The 17,696-nt window shown below is 37.1% G+C and overlaps 1 protein-coding gene across 2 annotated transcripts in view; it reads right to left on the bottom strand.

Annotated features, from left to right (window-relative positions):
• The window catches only part of cdkal1 (CDK5 regulatory subunit associated protein 1-like 1), a 491,748-nt gene that overhangs the window by 293,877 nt on the left and 180,175 nt on the right, over positions 1–17,696 (bottom strand). For both annotated transcript variants that reach the window (XM_048183562.1, XM_048183561.1), the window contains exon 7: positions 12,129–12,249. In XM_048183562.1, coding sequence (XP_048039519.1) covers positions 12,129–12,249 — 121 coding nt within the window. The remainder of the gene's footprint in view (positions 1–12,128; positions 12,250–17,696) is intronic.

The following is a 17,696-nucleotide window of genomic DNA, read 5'->3' as shown; positions in this document are numbered from 1 at the left end:
GTTTGAGTGCAGCTTCAACGGGCTTTTAACGATACCAGACGAGGAATAATGGTCTTATCTAGCGAAACAATCAGTCATTTTCTTAAAGGGGTGGTTCATTGTGATTTCACTTTTTTAACTTTAGTTAGTGTGTAATGTTGCTGTTTGAGCATAAACAGTATCTGCAAAGTTACAGCGCTGAAAGTTCAATGCAAACGGAGATATTGTCTTTTAAAGTTATGGCAGTTTAATGCCTTAAAAAAAAAAAACGGTTTGGACTACAACGAGCTTCTTCCCTGGTTGGTGACATCATAAACCCTGCAAAACACGCCCCCGGGAACACGCAACAAAGTGGGCGAGGCCATGTGGCACGGCATATGGAAGCGGAAGAGTTGTGTACGCCAGATGCGAGCGGCGCGACGCGTCAAAAGATAATAGAACTCATTATAATAATAATCTGTGATATTTTCTACACTGGATGCGCCGCTGAAGACAGCTTCCAGAATCGACATGAATTTAATGCTGGATTTGCACAAAGGCTTTTACTGAAAGATGAAGCAGTTCCCACTTTAAAAGCAGAAGTTGCTGTTTATCGGCCCCAAACTGTAAGTACGTTTTTTTGTTTGTATGTGTATTTTAAACGTATAGTTATGTTGCAATTGTTTTGGTTGCATCAAGGACATAAACAAAGACTAACGCGTTTTTGCTTCCCTAGCCAGTTAGCTAAACTCTAGTGCATACTTCAACAAACACCAACAAACTTCTATGTCCATAGACAAACAGTTGTTCATGCTATAAATTAAATGCTACCTTTACAAAAATGCTACTACTCAGTGTATACTAAGTGTAATACTAAATGTATTTTGCTGCAGTAAAGCTTTAATCAGGATAAAACTGTATATTGAAAGCTAACAAATAGCAGAGACAGCATATCTAAACACTTTGACATAAATACTAAATTAAATACCATTCATAAATGTCCTTTAAAAGCCACAATTACAGAGGTTCTGCCTCTTGACCCTCTTCATCTGGGCCTGATTCTGCTCAATTTGATAAAGCAATATAGATGCCATTATTTACATTCCCACGAAAGCTCACGTAACAAGTAACAACCAATGGTAAGGCGCATGGCGTTTCTGGATGCTTCAGCGAATCACGACACACTGGGCCCGCTCTGAGCAGATTGCATATTTGGAGGGAGTGGCTTCATAAATGCAGGAAGTCAAACGAGCCATTCAAATGACAATGGAAACAGAGGTTTAGAATACAGGTAAAATATATGAAAAATACGGCTTTTTTTAAAAAAAAAACGAAGCATTAAAACATGTTAAACTGCACCCCAAAAACACAATCAAGCCTGCAAAAAAACACTGAACCACCCCTTAAAAAAAAGAAAAAAAAAAATACAAATGTATATGATTTATAAACACAAATGATCGCCTTGCAAGTGCTTCGCCATTCCGCCTTCTGTATTCTTCAAAAAGCACTGTATGTCCTACACCTTCCCTATTAATCTTATGGAGCAAACGCGGCCCCAGTTCTGTTTTTTCCGTAAGTTGAACAGGGAAGGCGTAGGACATACAGCGTAAGCCCTTTGAAGAATACGGATGACATGGGGGTGAGCAAATTATCAGGAAAATTTTATTTGAAAGTGGACTAATCCTTTAATGTTACTGTAGTATGAAGCAGAGCAGGGCCGAGTGATGCTGGAGTTGAACGAGACCGCTGGAGTGAATGCTAATGAGAAACGAACGCGACATGTCTCAAGAGCAGCGGAACTTTTATTATGCCACAGTTGCCACTTCCGCTTTTTCCGGTCTAGCGTGTGGGGTAACGCAGCGCTGTTTATCATATTAGATACATTTGAGTTGACAGATGTTATAATGCTACTCTGCGTTTGCTCTCCGGCTTCTATGAGACACTTGTTGCACACTGCAGTAAGCTAGATCGATATTAGTCATGGTAAAACATGGTACTCATGATAAATCAAGAAAACGGGATTAAACAAGAAGCTATATAACATGCTTAGTTTTCTGTCAATGAAGGAATCCAAACAGTTCCTCATCTGTCTGATAAAACATATAATATATTACATATAATATATTTTATTAGACAGATGAGGAATATAATGTGTCTTTGGTGTTTCTGTGGTTTCTACTAAATAAAACCAGAAACCGAGGGTAATGCTGGTATGATGTCATTGATAGGCGACGCACGGGCACAGCCCGTGTCCTGGTTAAATTGCTTATTTCTCTGGATTTAAACATTCTTGGAAACATTTGGGATAATGTAAGTACACAAGTCAACAAAATATATTGTTCTAGTGGTTTTTGGATATTTTAATCCAAAAATCTTGCTGTATTGTGCCTTTAACTGGTTTGCATACGTCAGATTTATTGCATGATTTAGGCAGAGAAAAGCTATCAAACATTGATTACTTAAGTGAGTCAGTGTAATGGTGAAGGGATAGATCAAATAGGCCAATTGATGGAAGGTTTGCGAAGAAATTTCATGCTCCCTTGTAAAAGTATTTTTTAGTATTTTTAAAATACAAAAATACAGTAGTTTATTTTGATACATGGTGTGGCTTCTGTATTTTGTAGTTTATTTTATTTTATACACTTAAAATCAAGATATTTGGTATTTTATTTTAAAATACATTTTGATGTATTTTTGCCCAACCCTGCTTGTCACTGTCTCCTTTGGCTTGCTTAGTTGGGGACACTTAATATTGAACTGACTTCAGCTGAAAGATGTCACTATGTCACTAATGTTTTTAGTTTTTTTTGTTTGTTTGTTTGCTGTTTGTTAGAGCTGCTTTACAGCAAGATTGAATTCTGTTTGAATTATGTCAAAGTGTACTGCTGTCTCACTCAACATAATGGTTAAGTGCATAATCAAATTAATAAGAATTAAACAATTGTAACACTATTCAAAATATATACTCATTGATTGATACTCTTTCATGAAATATACTTTTAACGCACACTGATGGAACGTTCACTATAAGACCAGGAATATGTTTTAAAGAGTCAATTGTGAATTCATGTTTACATCTTGACTTCATGTTTAATGTTAATTTGAAGAGAACATCATGAATGTATGTGTGATGTATTTCACATTAGTTAGACACGCCTCAGTCCTGTCAGACCAACACAACAAAACACATCATCTTTCATCTATCAGGGTCAACAATTTGTCTGAGCCAAAAGTAAACGTGCATCTGTATGCACAGCAGTGGCAGGGATGAAGAGGAGCTCTGTAACGGCTCCGTCACAGCGGTGAGAGATCTGAGGTCTGAGAAATCTGATAAGAGGTGGATGGGGTGTCCAGCTGAAAGAGAGAGAAACCTCACACAAAGAGCTCTCTATCTACACAGCCTTCAAATGTCAAGACTGATGTCAGAGGTACCTGAAAAGCAAATTAAACTCCACTTCACAGACGACTAAAGACAGGCTGACACTAAGGTGGCATCAGACATGAGCTCTGCACTTGTTTGTGCTGATAACAATCAGTCATCAAGGCAAATGTTTGTTTGTTTATGATTTAATGCGAACTACCTTGGCTATATTCATGGCAAGAACATGGTTTTATTTTATTTTATTTTATGTTTTTTTATAAAGGAAAAAAAAAAAAAAAAAAATGTGTGAGTGTCCTATTCGACAGCGTGTGTAAATAATATGATCCCAGCGATTTTCAAACTGGACAATGTTTTGCACCAACCACAGGATTGATTTTATAAAGTTTGTTTGTTGTACATTTATTCCATTCAGTTTGCCATTTCTTACAAATGTAACTCTTACATATATAACTCTGGAATGTTTTATTTTTTTTATTTTTTTCCAGTTGCTTATAAATATATTAATGGCAAAAGTGTCAATACACTGTATTCAGCACGGCTATCATAATATGTGTGCAACATGTATGTACATGTTTGTATTTTTGAGAGAATAATGTTTATGTATGGTTATTGAAAAAAACAACAACAAAAAAAACAAGAAATTTAAGACACTGAAATAAGGCCACAAAACACATACTGAATGTGTGTCCACAAGACATCTGGGCATTGGAGGTTGCAGACTAGAGTTTTGCTTCAAAATGATGTGAAAATAATCCTGCTTACTCATTCAAAAACAAAACCATACATTGATTTAAATTTTGTAAGACACTTTTACCTTTCCTGCTTCCAGTCAGTGATCTCACAACTTATTCAGAATGTCCAGTGTGGGCCAATATATCATCACTATTATTGTCAAATCTGTGAGCTAAAAGAAAAAAAAACATGTGAGCATGCTGATAACAGGATCATATTGACTATTGTATTACCATTAATATAATGTCCACTCTTAACTGAAAACATGATCTCATGCATGCACGTATTATTGCACATCATGTGAAGAAAATTTTGTACAGGCCGATTATATTTTAAATTATATACAGTTCCGGTCAAAAGATTGGACATTACTATTATTATTATTATTATTATTATTATTATTATTATTATTATTAATTTTTTTTTAATGTTTTTGAAAGAAGTCTCATGCTTTACATGACATTACTGTAAACAAATGTAAACATTCACACAGAGACACACAGAACATGCAAGATTCATATTTAAATAGTCTTTTTGCAGTTTAATATTCACATACACTATATCACGATTATAATAAAGAACTAAAGAATAAAAAAAACCTTACCATTCATCGGCTTGAAGTTGGTCCTCGAAAGGAAACTGAAATTTGCGTTCTTCCTCTGAGGTAAATTCCTCCAGAAATATTCTTCACCGCGTCCCAAAACGATGTACATGAATCTGACTAAGCTTGATGTATTTTTTCGGCATTACTCCTGAGCGCCAAACTATATTTGAGCATCATAAGGTAAGATGCAGGGTTTTGTGCTGCTGCAATGTAGTGAAATATACAGTGTTTTTAAACATGTATTTAATCATGTTCTGAGTGTTCTCATATAACTCTGTTCACATCCATTTGTGTGTTCATCTATAAGAGTTGTTTGGGCTTTATAATATTAGGATTTTGCTTAAAACCCAGTGTTCCAGTGTTAGCATCACGTCTGTTATTTACCTACTAGTCACGTGTGAATCAGTGGGCGGGGCTACAGTGGTAACAATGTATAAATAGGCGTTTATCTTCTGCAGAGGTGGTCTTTCACCTATCTATGACATAATAAATAGGCACATTCCACAACCAGTCATATATATATATATTTTTTTAAATAAAAGCTGTTTTTGGACCAAAAAGCAATGCTTTTAGTTCTGAAACTTACAGTATATTCTTGTAGTATGATGACCTGTTATATGTCAAAAGCTCAAGGAAAGGATTTCTCAATTCATGACCCCTTTAAACTCTGATCCATTCATCAAAGTGCACTTATTTTGGTTGTGGCTTGTTCTCCACACCACCACCAACCTGAACTAGATAAAGTTATGTGATATAATTTTAATTTATTTATTATTTCTTTATTCTAATTTTTTTTTTTTTTTTTTTTTTTTTTTTATCTTGTTATTTTTTATCTTTCTTTCTCTCTTTGTTCCATGTTGGGAGTGGGCTGAGAGTGGTGTAAAGGCAGGAACACACCAAGCCGACAGTCGGCCTTCGGGCAGTTTTTGTCCGTCGACTAAGTTTTCTCAGTGTGTTCCGCACCGTCAACTGAAGTTGGTCCTTGTTGGCTTTTTTTTTTTTTTGACCGATTCAACAGCATCAGAGCTCGTCGGTCCATCGGGCCATCTGATCATTCTGATTGGCTGTTCAGCTACTGCCATCTGCTGGTACAGAAAAGCATTTCATCTTACGCAGACCCAGAACAGACGTGCTACTTGGCTGTCGGCTGTCGAGCGTTGGTTTTGGTGTGTCAGGCCAACTTTGGACCCAGACGCTGCCGACGTGAGCCAACCCCCGCAGTCTGCTTTCAGTCTGAGCTATGTAAATTTCACCTAGTATCTAATTACGTGTTGTATGGTTTGGTAAGTTTTATTTGTTTAGGTTTATTTTGTACATCCTTGTTGAAATTTTGCAGATTTTTTTTTTTTTTTTTTTTAGCCCGCAAGAAGCTAGTAGAAGACGCTCTTTATTTATGCTGAAAACTGTTCAAACATTCTAGCCAATCTTTAGTCTTTAGTTTGGTTACCATAGCAATGACTCATAATTATCTCATGAGCACAATGATAAACTCAATTTTATATGGTGAGGAGAGATGACACACATCTACACAGAGAATGAGAACAGCTAATCTCCCATGAAAATCCATGCTGCTTAACGTGAGCAAATTTTGCATGAACTTTAATTTGTATCATGAGTAGTTATGGCTGAAGTCTCTTGTCCCTAATGCCACCCTGAATTTGTGTGTGTGTGGGTGGGTGTGTGTGTGTGTGTGTGTGTGTGTGTGTGTGTGTGTGTGTGTGTGTGTGTGTGTGTGTGTGGGGGCATAACTGTCTCAAATGGGTGCTTGTAAACAGAATTATACAATAAAAAATGGGAAACCATCCATCACCTGAACATGAACAAGTGCTATAACTGGGCTATTGTTAGTCTGCAGAGAGTGTTAGTTACTGTCCAGAGAGTGTGCATGATGGTTCCTGCATGGGATGTATTCACCTTATTTTCCGCGACAACAAGGGTGGCGCCATTACGTTCGTTTTGTCATCTTACTTCCGGTTGAGGGACCTAATCTAGTAGTCGCTAGCGGTAATCCTATAGCTGTAACGGTAGATGAGTATTATATGCTCAGTTAGGGGCTGTCATAACAATTAGATTAAGAAGAGAGAACAGTTGAAACGGCATCAACGATGTTACGAATACAATGTGTCCGAGTGTTGTGGTGCACTTTACAATTTACACCCACCACCTTAAGACGAGGAGCACCTGAGGCAATGGCTGAAGGCGCTAAACTTGAAGTGACCACCCAAGCGCCCTTATGTGTGTTCGTACCATTTCATGGACGGGAGGCCGACTGACAAACACCCTTTCCCCGAGAAATGGCTCGGCAACGATGTTCCGGTAAATAAGTCACGGTGGATGCTGAACAGGTTGTCAGATTCAGGTAAGCTAACTTAGCTAGCCATGTACATGTTAACCTAACGTTAGATTTGTGAAGTCCCTTCTATGAATACAGTTAAGATCAGTAAAGAGCAGTTCACAAAATACAATGAATCTTGCATTATTACAATTGCCACCTATATATTTCATATGTAAGATAGTACAATGGTACATATTTAAGATAGGATTGTGGTACATTATAGTTTAATAATAGCTTAAGTTACTTACATTATTCCTGTAATTTATAGAGATTGCAGGTGATAGCAGGCCAGCTAGCTACATCTCTCATATTGATATTGACCTAACTATTAACACTAGAGTTAGAGATTGTGTATATACTGTCTCGTTTTTAATGCATCTCTCTCTCACACTGTTCTGTTAAAGTATGAGTGCAATCTTATATTAATTCTCATGATGAATAATTACTAATGTAAAAATATGTGTATGGTTATATTATTTCCTCAGATGCATCGATGAGCGTGATCAACTGTGAGGATGATCACATCCACATGCCCCTGAACTGTGATGCAGAAACACACTGGGAGGATCCATCTGTCTCTGACCACAACTACACTTCAAAATCACATCTCAATCTGAAGCCTCCTACATCTGATATGAGAATGAAATGCGTTGAGCTGGCGCCATTGTACACAACTCTGCTGAGAAACAAGTACGCCGAGCACCTTACCAATATACCAACAGTTTCCAGCTACACACTTGGGATCAGCTCCTGACGACTCTGATGGAGCTGCGTCGTAATTTATTGCAGGGTGATCATTAGGGTGGTATAGGGTGGTCATATCAGGATGATAATTTATCTATATCAGCACTGGAGTAAACAGTGATGTCATCATCCAGCTAAGTTCAGTTCGCATACAATGTTGTCAATGCAGACAGATCAAAACACTGTTGAATATCAAAGGAAGGTGAAACTTGTCATTCCAGCATCCACCAAGAGACGCACGCAACTCTCTGAAGAAGACACCACCAACACCAGGCGCATCGCTAATGTACATGGGTCATATGACTGAAAATCTTCAAAATCCTTTCTTACAACAGTTCAAATTAACCTCACCCCTAAAATTGATCATTTCGAGAATTTGCCCATTTTACCCTTCTGAGCAACATAATTTCTGATGTAGAGGATGAATAAATGTTTATTTTAGGTATGTTTGTCTGTGCTGTGGTTTTGCTTTAACTAATCAGTGTAAATAGTGTATGTAGATATTTTTATGAACCTTTACAATATGACCAAATGTTGTCTATCTTAAAATTATTTCTATAAACCTTTACAATATGATCATATGTGATTTTTTTTTTTTTTTTTATCTTTACAATGTGGCCAGATGTTAGCTGTCAGTATCTTTTTAATAAAACCATATAATGTGAGCTCTTACAATTTAAAGGGATGAACTATTCTGATTTAAATAGAATAAGTCATGTCAAGTTTGCAAATTAATTCTATCTTGGTTTATTGCATATGAAAATTAAATGGTGAAACATTATCTCTACATGAAGGTCAGTAAAAGGTGTCTAGCTTCCTGATAACAACAAACACTCTTACGACTGATTTTATCACAACTTATTAAATTACACATTTTCTAAAATACAAATCACAAAGTTATCTTGAACTAAACTGATTTAAAATAATTCCAGTCGTCTTCACCTACACCCTCTACATGCTGCTCCATCAACTTCTGACAGTCCCATGGTTTACTCTGGCCACTTCTTCATATCGTCTACCAGTTACGGCCGTTAACAGTGACGATATGAGACTATCTGATCGTCGTATAAAGTTTTCTCCGTGCTCCCAATTTGAAACATTTACTGCATTAACGTTATTTGTCATTTCTCTAAAGTTATAGCTCGCTATAAACAATCTTTTAATTACTGATCTAGCTACCGGATGTGCCGAGTCAGTTTAGCGGAAGTCGGATGACAAAATGCGGAAGAGCGGAGAATAAAAAATGGGCGTGGCGGAATAAGGTGAATAGAGACCACTTCAGTTTATATAAAAAAAAAATAAATAAAATAAAAAAAAAACACGCTCCTGTTATCTGTTAGAGCACAGAAGCACATTAAATGACGGTAGTGAGGCTCAGTACATTTAGCGCTCAAAGACCCTGTGAAATTATGTTAAATTATCTTTCTGTCATCATTTACTCACCCTCATTTACTCATGCCGTTCCAAACTTGTATAACATAAAAAAGATATTTTAAAGAATGTAGGGTTAACGAATATTTTAAAGAAAGTTTTGGTAACTGCTGACTTTCATTGTATGGACAAAAAACAAACATTTCTCAAAACATATTCTGAAGAAAGAAAGTCATACAGGTTTGGAACAACACGAGGGCAAGTAAAAGTTCAGTTTTGGGTGAACTATAACCTTAAAGAGTTAGTTCACCCATAAATGAAAATTCTGTCATCAATATCTCAGATTTAATTTAGGCTTTTATTCACATATAAACATTGATCAGCAAAATCACATAGAGCATGCTTGCTTGACACATGAGAACCAATGAGGCTCATTCTTGCATGTCACATCAGAGGTTTGAGCTTCCACAAGAACCAATGAGGTTTGTTCTCAAGTGTCAAGTAAATACAGTTGAGCTACGTTTACCAAATTTGAGTGCTCTATGCATGTTCGTTGATCAATGTTTATACACGAATAAAAGCCTAAATTAAATCTGTTCATCATATAAAGTGATTGTGTCTCTTCAGAAGACTTGGTCTAAACCACTCGATTCATATGGATTTATTTTACAATCAATTTACAAATGTTTTGAAGTGTCTGAGTTTTGGATGAATAGACTTTCATTGGAGAGACAGAAATCAGATTTCATTAAAATCACACATATTCATTTGGGTTCCGAAGATGAACAAAAGACTTATGGGTCTGGAATGACATGGCAGTGACTAGTTGATGACATAATGTTAATTGTTGGGTGAACAATCCCTGTTAGTTCCCTGTTATGCTGTTTGAAAAGAGCTCAGGATCATCACATGATGTTGCTGCTAAATTAGCATCAGGCAAATAGTGAAGGGCTAGAGCTCTTTAAGACAGTATGTATGAGACATATAATTAAGTTCCTTCAATAAACAACCTTAAACACACGACTAGCATCTACACTTTGCTCCGACAGTTTTTGTTTAGAAAATCCTGAGGAGAAAGCCCTCAGTAATATACAAACTTCACTGTACAGAAAACGCAGAAGAAATTCACAAAGTCCCCAAACAGCATGTTTTCCTCCCAGGATGACTCTCCTCCGTGTCTCGAGGTGTTATAATTTGCATCTCATTTGCTTCTAAGTGGTGCTAAGCAATGAGTTTCTAATTAAGCCACCGGCATGCTGGGGAATTTGTTGAATTCTGTCGAACAAACAGGCAGATTAGAAGTGGCAGACACGACCAACAGTGATGGACCTCTGGAGGTCTGCAAACAAGGGACCGACAGCACTTAGGTTTCTTCTGCAGCACTGACACCACTGGATGTCAATGATTAAGAAGCTGTCAGTGACACAAACAATATGACACTGATGAATACATCAAAATGGTTTGTGGTGTGTTGAAAGCTCAGGTCTGGCTGTCAGGTTACTGAAGGCAGTAAAACCCCCAGTCATTAGCCTGAACTGTAAAACCAATACGGTCAATGTGAAGACACTCTGCCAAACATCACACACAAGATCAGGATCACTGTGTCCTAAATCACTAAGCAATGCTATTATGACAGTGTGTCAAAGGCATCCAGATGGTACATTCTGGTGGTACATGGTTATTTGTGGCAGAATTATTTGGTGACACTAATGACATAGAGATCACCTTCTTCTATACTTCACCATAAGCAGAATATCTTCTTGAACTTTGAAAGACTGGGATTCAACCAGGTGAACTGACAGACCCATTTTACTGATGAACGAGCCCCAGTGAAATACCCCTGTGTCCCATTAAAACACTAATGATAAATCCTTTGGCCTGACAATACAGCAAGTATACAGACCAAAGAATCACTTTCCCTGATAATATTTCAGCAAACATATCATCTGTGATTTTTATCAGCTGTTTAGTATCAGAACAGGAGATGCCAAATTTGTGAATAAATCACTCTTTTGAACTATTTAGTCGAACTGGTTTGCAAAAAGCATAAAAGTTGTTTGATTCAGTTTGATTCATTCAGACAGTTCAACCATGCACTGAATTGTTCATAGAGGTTTCACACTGTAAAGTGACATCTTATAAAACAGAAAACAAAAAGAATTCTGGATGAGGTGTATATTCACTTTCAATTCATTGTAGTGTAGAAAACAATCATGCAAAGGTCTTCTATTATTTGTCAACAATGAAGCAACGATGAACGACTCTGTACTACAGGTAAATAATTATACAGTAGCCTATCCATATATGCATTACAGAATCAAAAAAAGAGCATCAAAATATGATGTGGGGCCTGTGCTCCACTATTGATTAATGAATAGAACCACTTCTCGATTCAGACACATCAGTCTGTAGAGCAAGGCTGTAGAGCAGTGACTAAAGTCACCATTAACACAGACCATCAGTTCCTGAGGTACATTTCCTAATGAAAAAAATATGAACAACTTAAAAAATGCTTCTATAATCCAGCAGTAAGTGTTGATGGCTTCATCCTGTCATTACACCAAACATCAACAGGAATTATTTTGTATTCTATTTTTTTATAAATGAGGGAGCTTTTTGGAGATTTTGACAGGTTTAGCTCATTTATGGGTACAAATTGGTCAATTAGGTACGAACACACACACACACACACACACACACACACGGAAGCCCATCAGGGTTTAGCTGATTTAGGGAAGTCATGATCACACTTACATCAATGTAATCATTCAGCTGGAAACAAAATCATCTAAATTTACATTTACATTTATGCATTTGGCAGATGCTTTTATCCAAAGCGACTTACATTGCATTATACTATACATTTGTATCTGAGTATGTGCAATCCCTGGGATCGAACCCATGACCTTGGCATTGCTAGTGCCATGCTCTAACCACTGAGCTACAGGAAAGCATCATCTGATGTGAATTGTTCATGTATGTTTGTACGGAACACAGCTTACCCTGTATTGATGGAAATTATTTCAATCAGAGGGTTCTTCCTGATCTTGGGCAAATCCAGCCGCGCTCCTCCCAGTCGTTTCCCTTTCTCCTTCTTCTGACCCAGCAGACGAACAGAGTGACCTTGAACACAAACACAGCGTCACACACGAGGAATGGCACAGAATCATCATGCCACCAGCCAGGAATACAGATTGATGCAGAAGAGAATAAAGGATTGTGTTCCGTTCCAACATAATCACACATTAACTTTAGGTCACAAGAGACTGGCCACGTGCTGTCATTTCCCCAGAATGCCTATAGCTGTTCAAGCCATTAGAGAGCATATGGGTGAGAGAGAGAGAAAGGAGTGGATGGAACAGATGAGACGTGGCCATGAATGATCCTGATTCCTTATAGTTTAGAGCAAAAGAACAACGAGAAACCCTGAGCTGAACCCTCCAGATGTTCTCACACATCTTCAAACAACACAACACCATTGAAAATAACTCTCAGATTCCTCTGGTGGCAGCAATAACAATGAGGAGAGATCGAGAGCTCTCTGAACCGCACGCTCACACCAAATCACAGTCCACGGGAAATTGTTTTATTCACACAACAATTCTCAAGCATTCTGATGTCTCATGATAGGTGCTACAAATAAAAATTATTATTAATTTTGATGATATATACATATATAATTATTTGTTTATACATATATACAACAGTTCTTTCTGATTCTTGCATCTGATTGGCTGAGAGTTTTGTTCTAGCCAATAAAAAGTATTTAAAAGAGGCATAATTCGTTTCGAGTATGTCAAACGGGAAATCTTTGGTCTTATTAATCTATTACTTGTTCCAGAGCAAACAGATTTGGCTTAAAAGCTATATTAAGTTTGATAAATTTATATTTACATTGAACTTTAATCTTGTACTAACTAGAGCACTGCTTTTGTATGTTTGACTGAACTGTTTGCTTGTGTTTATTTCCTATTGCACAAACTTCATATACTGTTATAATGGCCATTGTTGTTCATTATATATTCAATAAATATTTTATATAAATAACATGCCATATTTGGTATTGAGAAAGGGTTCGTTAGTGATTGTGATTTTGACTTCAGTGAAAGTTACATTAATACGCCATTAGATGGTGGCAAATTAGATGGTCTTTATGAGTGAGTCAGTCAGTCACAAAGACTTTTATATTTAAAGGCACTGCTGTAAACAAGGATGTTGTTTTTACTTTAAACAACATCTTACAAGACGCAACTGACATGCATTGACTAGTGCTATCATGGGAAATTCACTTAAATGTTAAAAGGAGAAAAACAAATAAGTATGCATTTAGTTCAGACTGCACAATTTTAGCCCCGATTTTGGCTCGCCGACAGGTTTTGAGAAATCGCCGACAAATGCCTGAAATCACAGGCAAATCGGTGCTCGTTCACGCGAGTGACAATCACGCAGTGTGAATGAGCAATGACGCAATCTGAGAGAATCGCCGACGAGTCGCCGACGCCCGTGAGATATTTGCCATGCTAAATATCTGGACCAGTCGGCGATTCAAAATCCTGCTGTGTGAAAAGTGTTCTGACTAATAAATACATCGGCGATGACCGACAGCCAATGAGAGAGCAAGATACAGAGCAGCGGGGAGTTCGGGGAGGAGTTATAGACCACAATATCAGCAAGCATGGCTTTGTACACATAAACATTACAATTCTATCAAACAAAAACAAAGCACAAACATTTGCTTGACCATCCGCAACAGCAGCACATTGAAAAGTTATGTATTTAGCTCCAACTGTCGTTGCAGAACACACAATCCTTGTTCTTCGTGTCTCCCCAAACATTTCCACATTCTTCTTTTCTTTTTTGTTGTTTTCGCTGCAAATCAGCGCACAGGCAATTCGTATTTCAAGCTTCTTGCGGGCTACTATTTTTAATAATAATCCCACCGCGTGTCTCAATCAGCTCCCTAGTTCAGTAGTCAGGGCACTGATCAGAGTATCAGCCACATTCACTTTCATTATATACTGATTCACGACCTAGGGAGCTAGGGAGCTGATTGAGACGCAGGGCCAGTCTCACGTGAAACTTCGGTCTTGCATGCGTGATATTGCGTTGTTTCCTTGTCATGTCTCGCATGTGTTTGGTTGTGAAACCTAGTTTGCGTGCCAAACAGAGTTGTCGGCGATTCTTCCTATTGTAAAGTCATGCAGTGTGAAACCTTCTGTCGCCGATCCATCGTGCAGTTTGAACACAGCAGCGACTGAATGCTGGCCAAGACAGTCATGCAGTGTGAAAAGAACAGTGACCCGACTACTTTGAAAATCGTGCAGTCTGAACTCGGCATTATCCATAAACACACTCTCTCTCTTGCATTATCAACAATAAACACAGCAAATTACACAAAAACACTCGTTACAACGAGGGGTGTGACGAGACGGTTAAATCACAAGACGAGAGGAGACACAAGATGAGATTTTTACACAGTATTTTTTAAGAAATTCTCAATGACGAAATACAAGACTAGAAAAATAGTCTGCAGGTGCATTTGAAATGTTTTAACTAATCATTTTGTAATGAATGTCATTGCAGTTCTACTTTGAGTATGAATTATATGCAGTAAAAGAAAACAATATTGAAGCACTGTAAAAGGTTTTGCCACAAACTCAACTGAATGGCTTCTCTCGTGTATGATTTCATACAAGTATCTTCAGACCTTACTGTACATGAATTATGAGCTTCTACAACGTTTGACCTCCTAAAAGAACTTCTTTCCATAAATTGATCATAGAAATAAAAACAGTATAATTTATATACTATTAGTATAACAACACAGTTTTCTCTTAGTCGCATTAAGTGCAAACAAAAAGTGCAACCATAATCAAAGTACTCTCTCAATTTTGTGATTGTGCATACTTTGTAAATAGGGAACAGTAGTGCTGAGTGCAAATTCTACAAGATAAGACATTTATCAGACACTTAGCCTCTTGTTGTGCAATGAATCCCCCGTCATGGTCTTGTCATCTCTCATTATGTGATCAGTGAACTCTGATTCCTGCTGCACATACGTACGGCTCTGCTGCTCATGTTGGATGAGCTGGATGGAACTGAAGCGACTGTTATCCAACTGAATTACTGAATGTACACCCCTTGTCACAACCCTAACAGTAAACAAATGAATACAGACCATGTGCCTTTTCGGTGGGTGCTTAATAAACGGGTAAACTTTATATCCAGCATTTTGTGACATCACATGTAAAAAGTGAATTTTGCTTAATAGATCTCCTCTAAACAGCTAAACATCCTTTTACAACAGATTTAGCTCACAAACAACTGACAGTTGTGACCTACATATTATTTTCATTTACAATAATAAATACTAAAATTCAGAAAGTTACTTTCCACGGCATCAGTCATAAGTGCACTCAAGCTCTGAAAATCTCACATGCTTGGCTCATGTTGAGTCAGACACTGAATTCAGTGAACTGAACTAGAGACTTGCTCGGACAAAATCATTTGAATCAGTGAGTTGTTGACTTGAGAACAGAACTGAAAAGAATCATCTCGTTCATGAATCGGATACCGCTATCTCGTCTTGGAGTGGGAGACGATTTCCTCAGTTCAAAATAACAAGGAACGACATGTTTTTATGAAATGTAATAGAGTAAAAAACTACGATATTATGCTTTGGAAAGTTGTGAAGTAAAAGTTTTACAAAATAAAAATACAGATATGTGAAAAATGTACATAAGTACAATATGGATATAACCATAACAAGTAAGTTATGTGCTGAGAAAAACACGTCCATAAAACATTAAACAGCACACGTCAAAGCACAACAGGGCAAGCCACGGTCAAAGGCTTATACTTTTGTTTGAAACACTTAATGGGAGAGTTCACCCAAAAATGAAAATTCTGTCATAATTTACTTTTGTGTCTTAATCAGCTTTTCTGCATATATTCTGGCCCTGATAATCACACTTACCACTTGCTCTTTTTTTTTTTTTTTTAATGAATGATGACTTCAAATAATTACCGTAGCCATTGCTCTGGTCTTCGTTAACAGCCGCTTGCACCACCTGCTGGTGAGGACGACTAATATACGACTGTCCAATGTTCAATTTTCTGTTGAATTTGAAACACTGAATTTGTGGAAGTTAATTTGTAAAGCAAAATAAAATGGACTGAAAATTGCCTGTTGAATATTTTAGGTTGTATTTTTAAACAGACTGAATATGCTGGAAGTGAAATCTGAAAGGTGAATATAAATCTTCAAATTTTTAACAAGGAAAATGTGGGTTAAATGTTTTGAATTGAAATAATTCAAAGCGTAAATATATGACCATGTTGAATTTCAGCCCACAAAAATGCAAGCCCTAAAAGTACAATGCATTAAAATGCAAACACAGTTAATGCAATGCATTTTTTTTTTTCTCAATTTCTGCAATTCAGCAGGCTTTTTTTCTTTTTTTTTTTTTCTCAAACACTTTTGACATTAATAAACTTCCATATGAACAAACCTTCTAGAAGGAAGGAGCTAACTTATTGGCCTATTGCACACAGGGCCAAGTGTGTCTTTGTCTTTTTCCTATGTGTAAATATCAAAGTCATTTGTGGCTCTTAAAGTTAATTGCAGTAGTTAAAGGAACAGTATGTAAGTTTCGCTGCTAGAGGTTGCTTTTTCAAAACAATAGCAAAGGTGTAGCTTGATGATGTTGTGAATGAGCGTGGAATCATGGGAGTTGTAATTTTCACATTCACAGCCTATGGAAAGCAATCTGACAGAACTCAGGCAGAAATCATGTTCACTGAGCTTATGTATGAAAGTTTTATTAGCGTTACTGTGGTAAGAAGCAGGGTGGAGCCGAGAGTCCAAGACATTTTATGTTGCTGTTTTTTATTATGCTTATATGCTGCAGTTGGCCGCTGCCGCTCCTTTCGCTTTGTTGTTCATGCATATTTTATGATTAAAGTTTAAAAACTGTAACTTTGTTACAGTTATGTTGATCACTTAAATTCACATTGTTTTAATTGTAATGAAATAGCCACAAATGATGAATTACTACTCATACAAGTCACTTTATCTGATGAATTAAAATTGTGGGGTAATTGTATGTGGAGAAAATGTTACAAATAAAGCACTTTCTGATTATGCAATGTTGGCCACTTCACAAAATAGCATTGTCTCTGAGGCATGGTACAAACATGTTACTCGCGGTCAGTGATGGGAATAACAGAGTTATAAATAAATGCCATAACTAATGGCATTACTTTTTTCAGTAACGAGTAATCAAACTTACATTACTGTTACATTACATTACTGTTACATACACTGTTACATTACTATTACTGTTTCCCCCGTTTTAACGCCGTTACTGACAATAAAATGCGGTGTTACTATTACTGAGCTCACTGGAGCGGTTTTCATCTCAGCCATAGAACCTGCAAAGTTGTTTTTTTTTTTTTTCTTTTCTTTTTTTTTTTTTTCTTCTCTGGTGTGTGTATGTTGGGGGGTGGGGTGGGACACTGACTAACTGATGATTATTGTTGGGTGACTAGAGATGATGGACCTGCAAAGT

The sequence above is a fragment of the Megalobrama amblycephala genome, linkage group LG3, assembly GCF_018812025.1.
Source record: "Megalobrama amblycephala isolate DHTTF-2021 linkage group LG3, ASM1881202v1, whole genome shotgun sequence".
Classification (NCBI taxonomy): domain Eukaryota; kingdom Metazoa; phylum Chordata; class Actinopteri; order Cypriniformes; family Xenocyprididae; genus Megalobrama; species Megalobrama amblycephala.
Note: the sequence above shows the minus strand (reverse complement) of the source record. Positions and strands in the feature narration are given on the sequence as shown.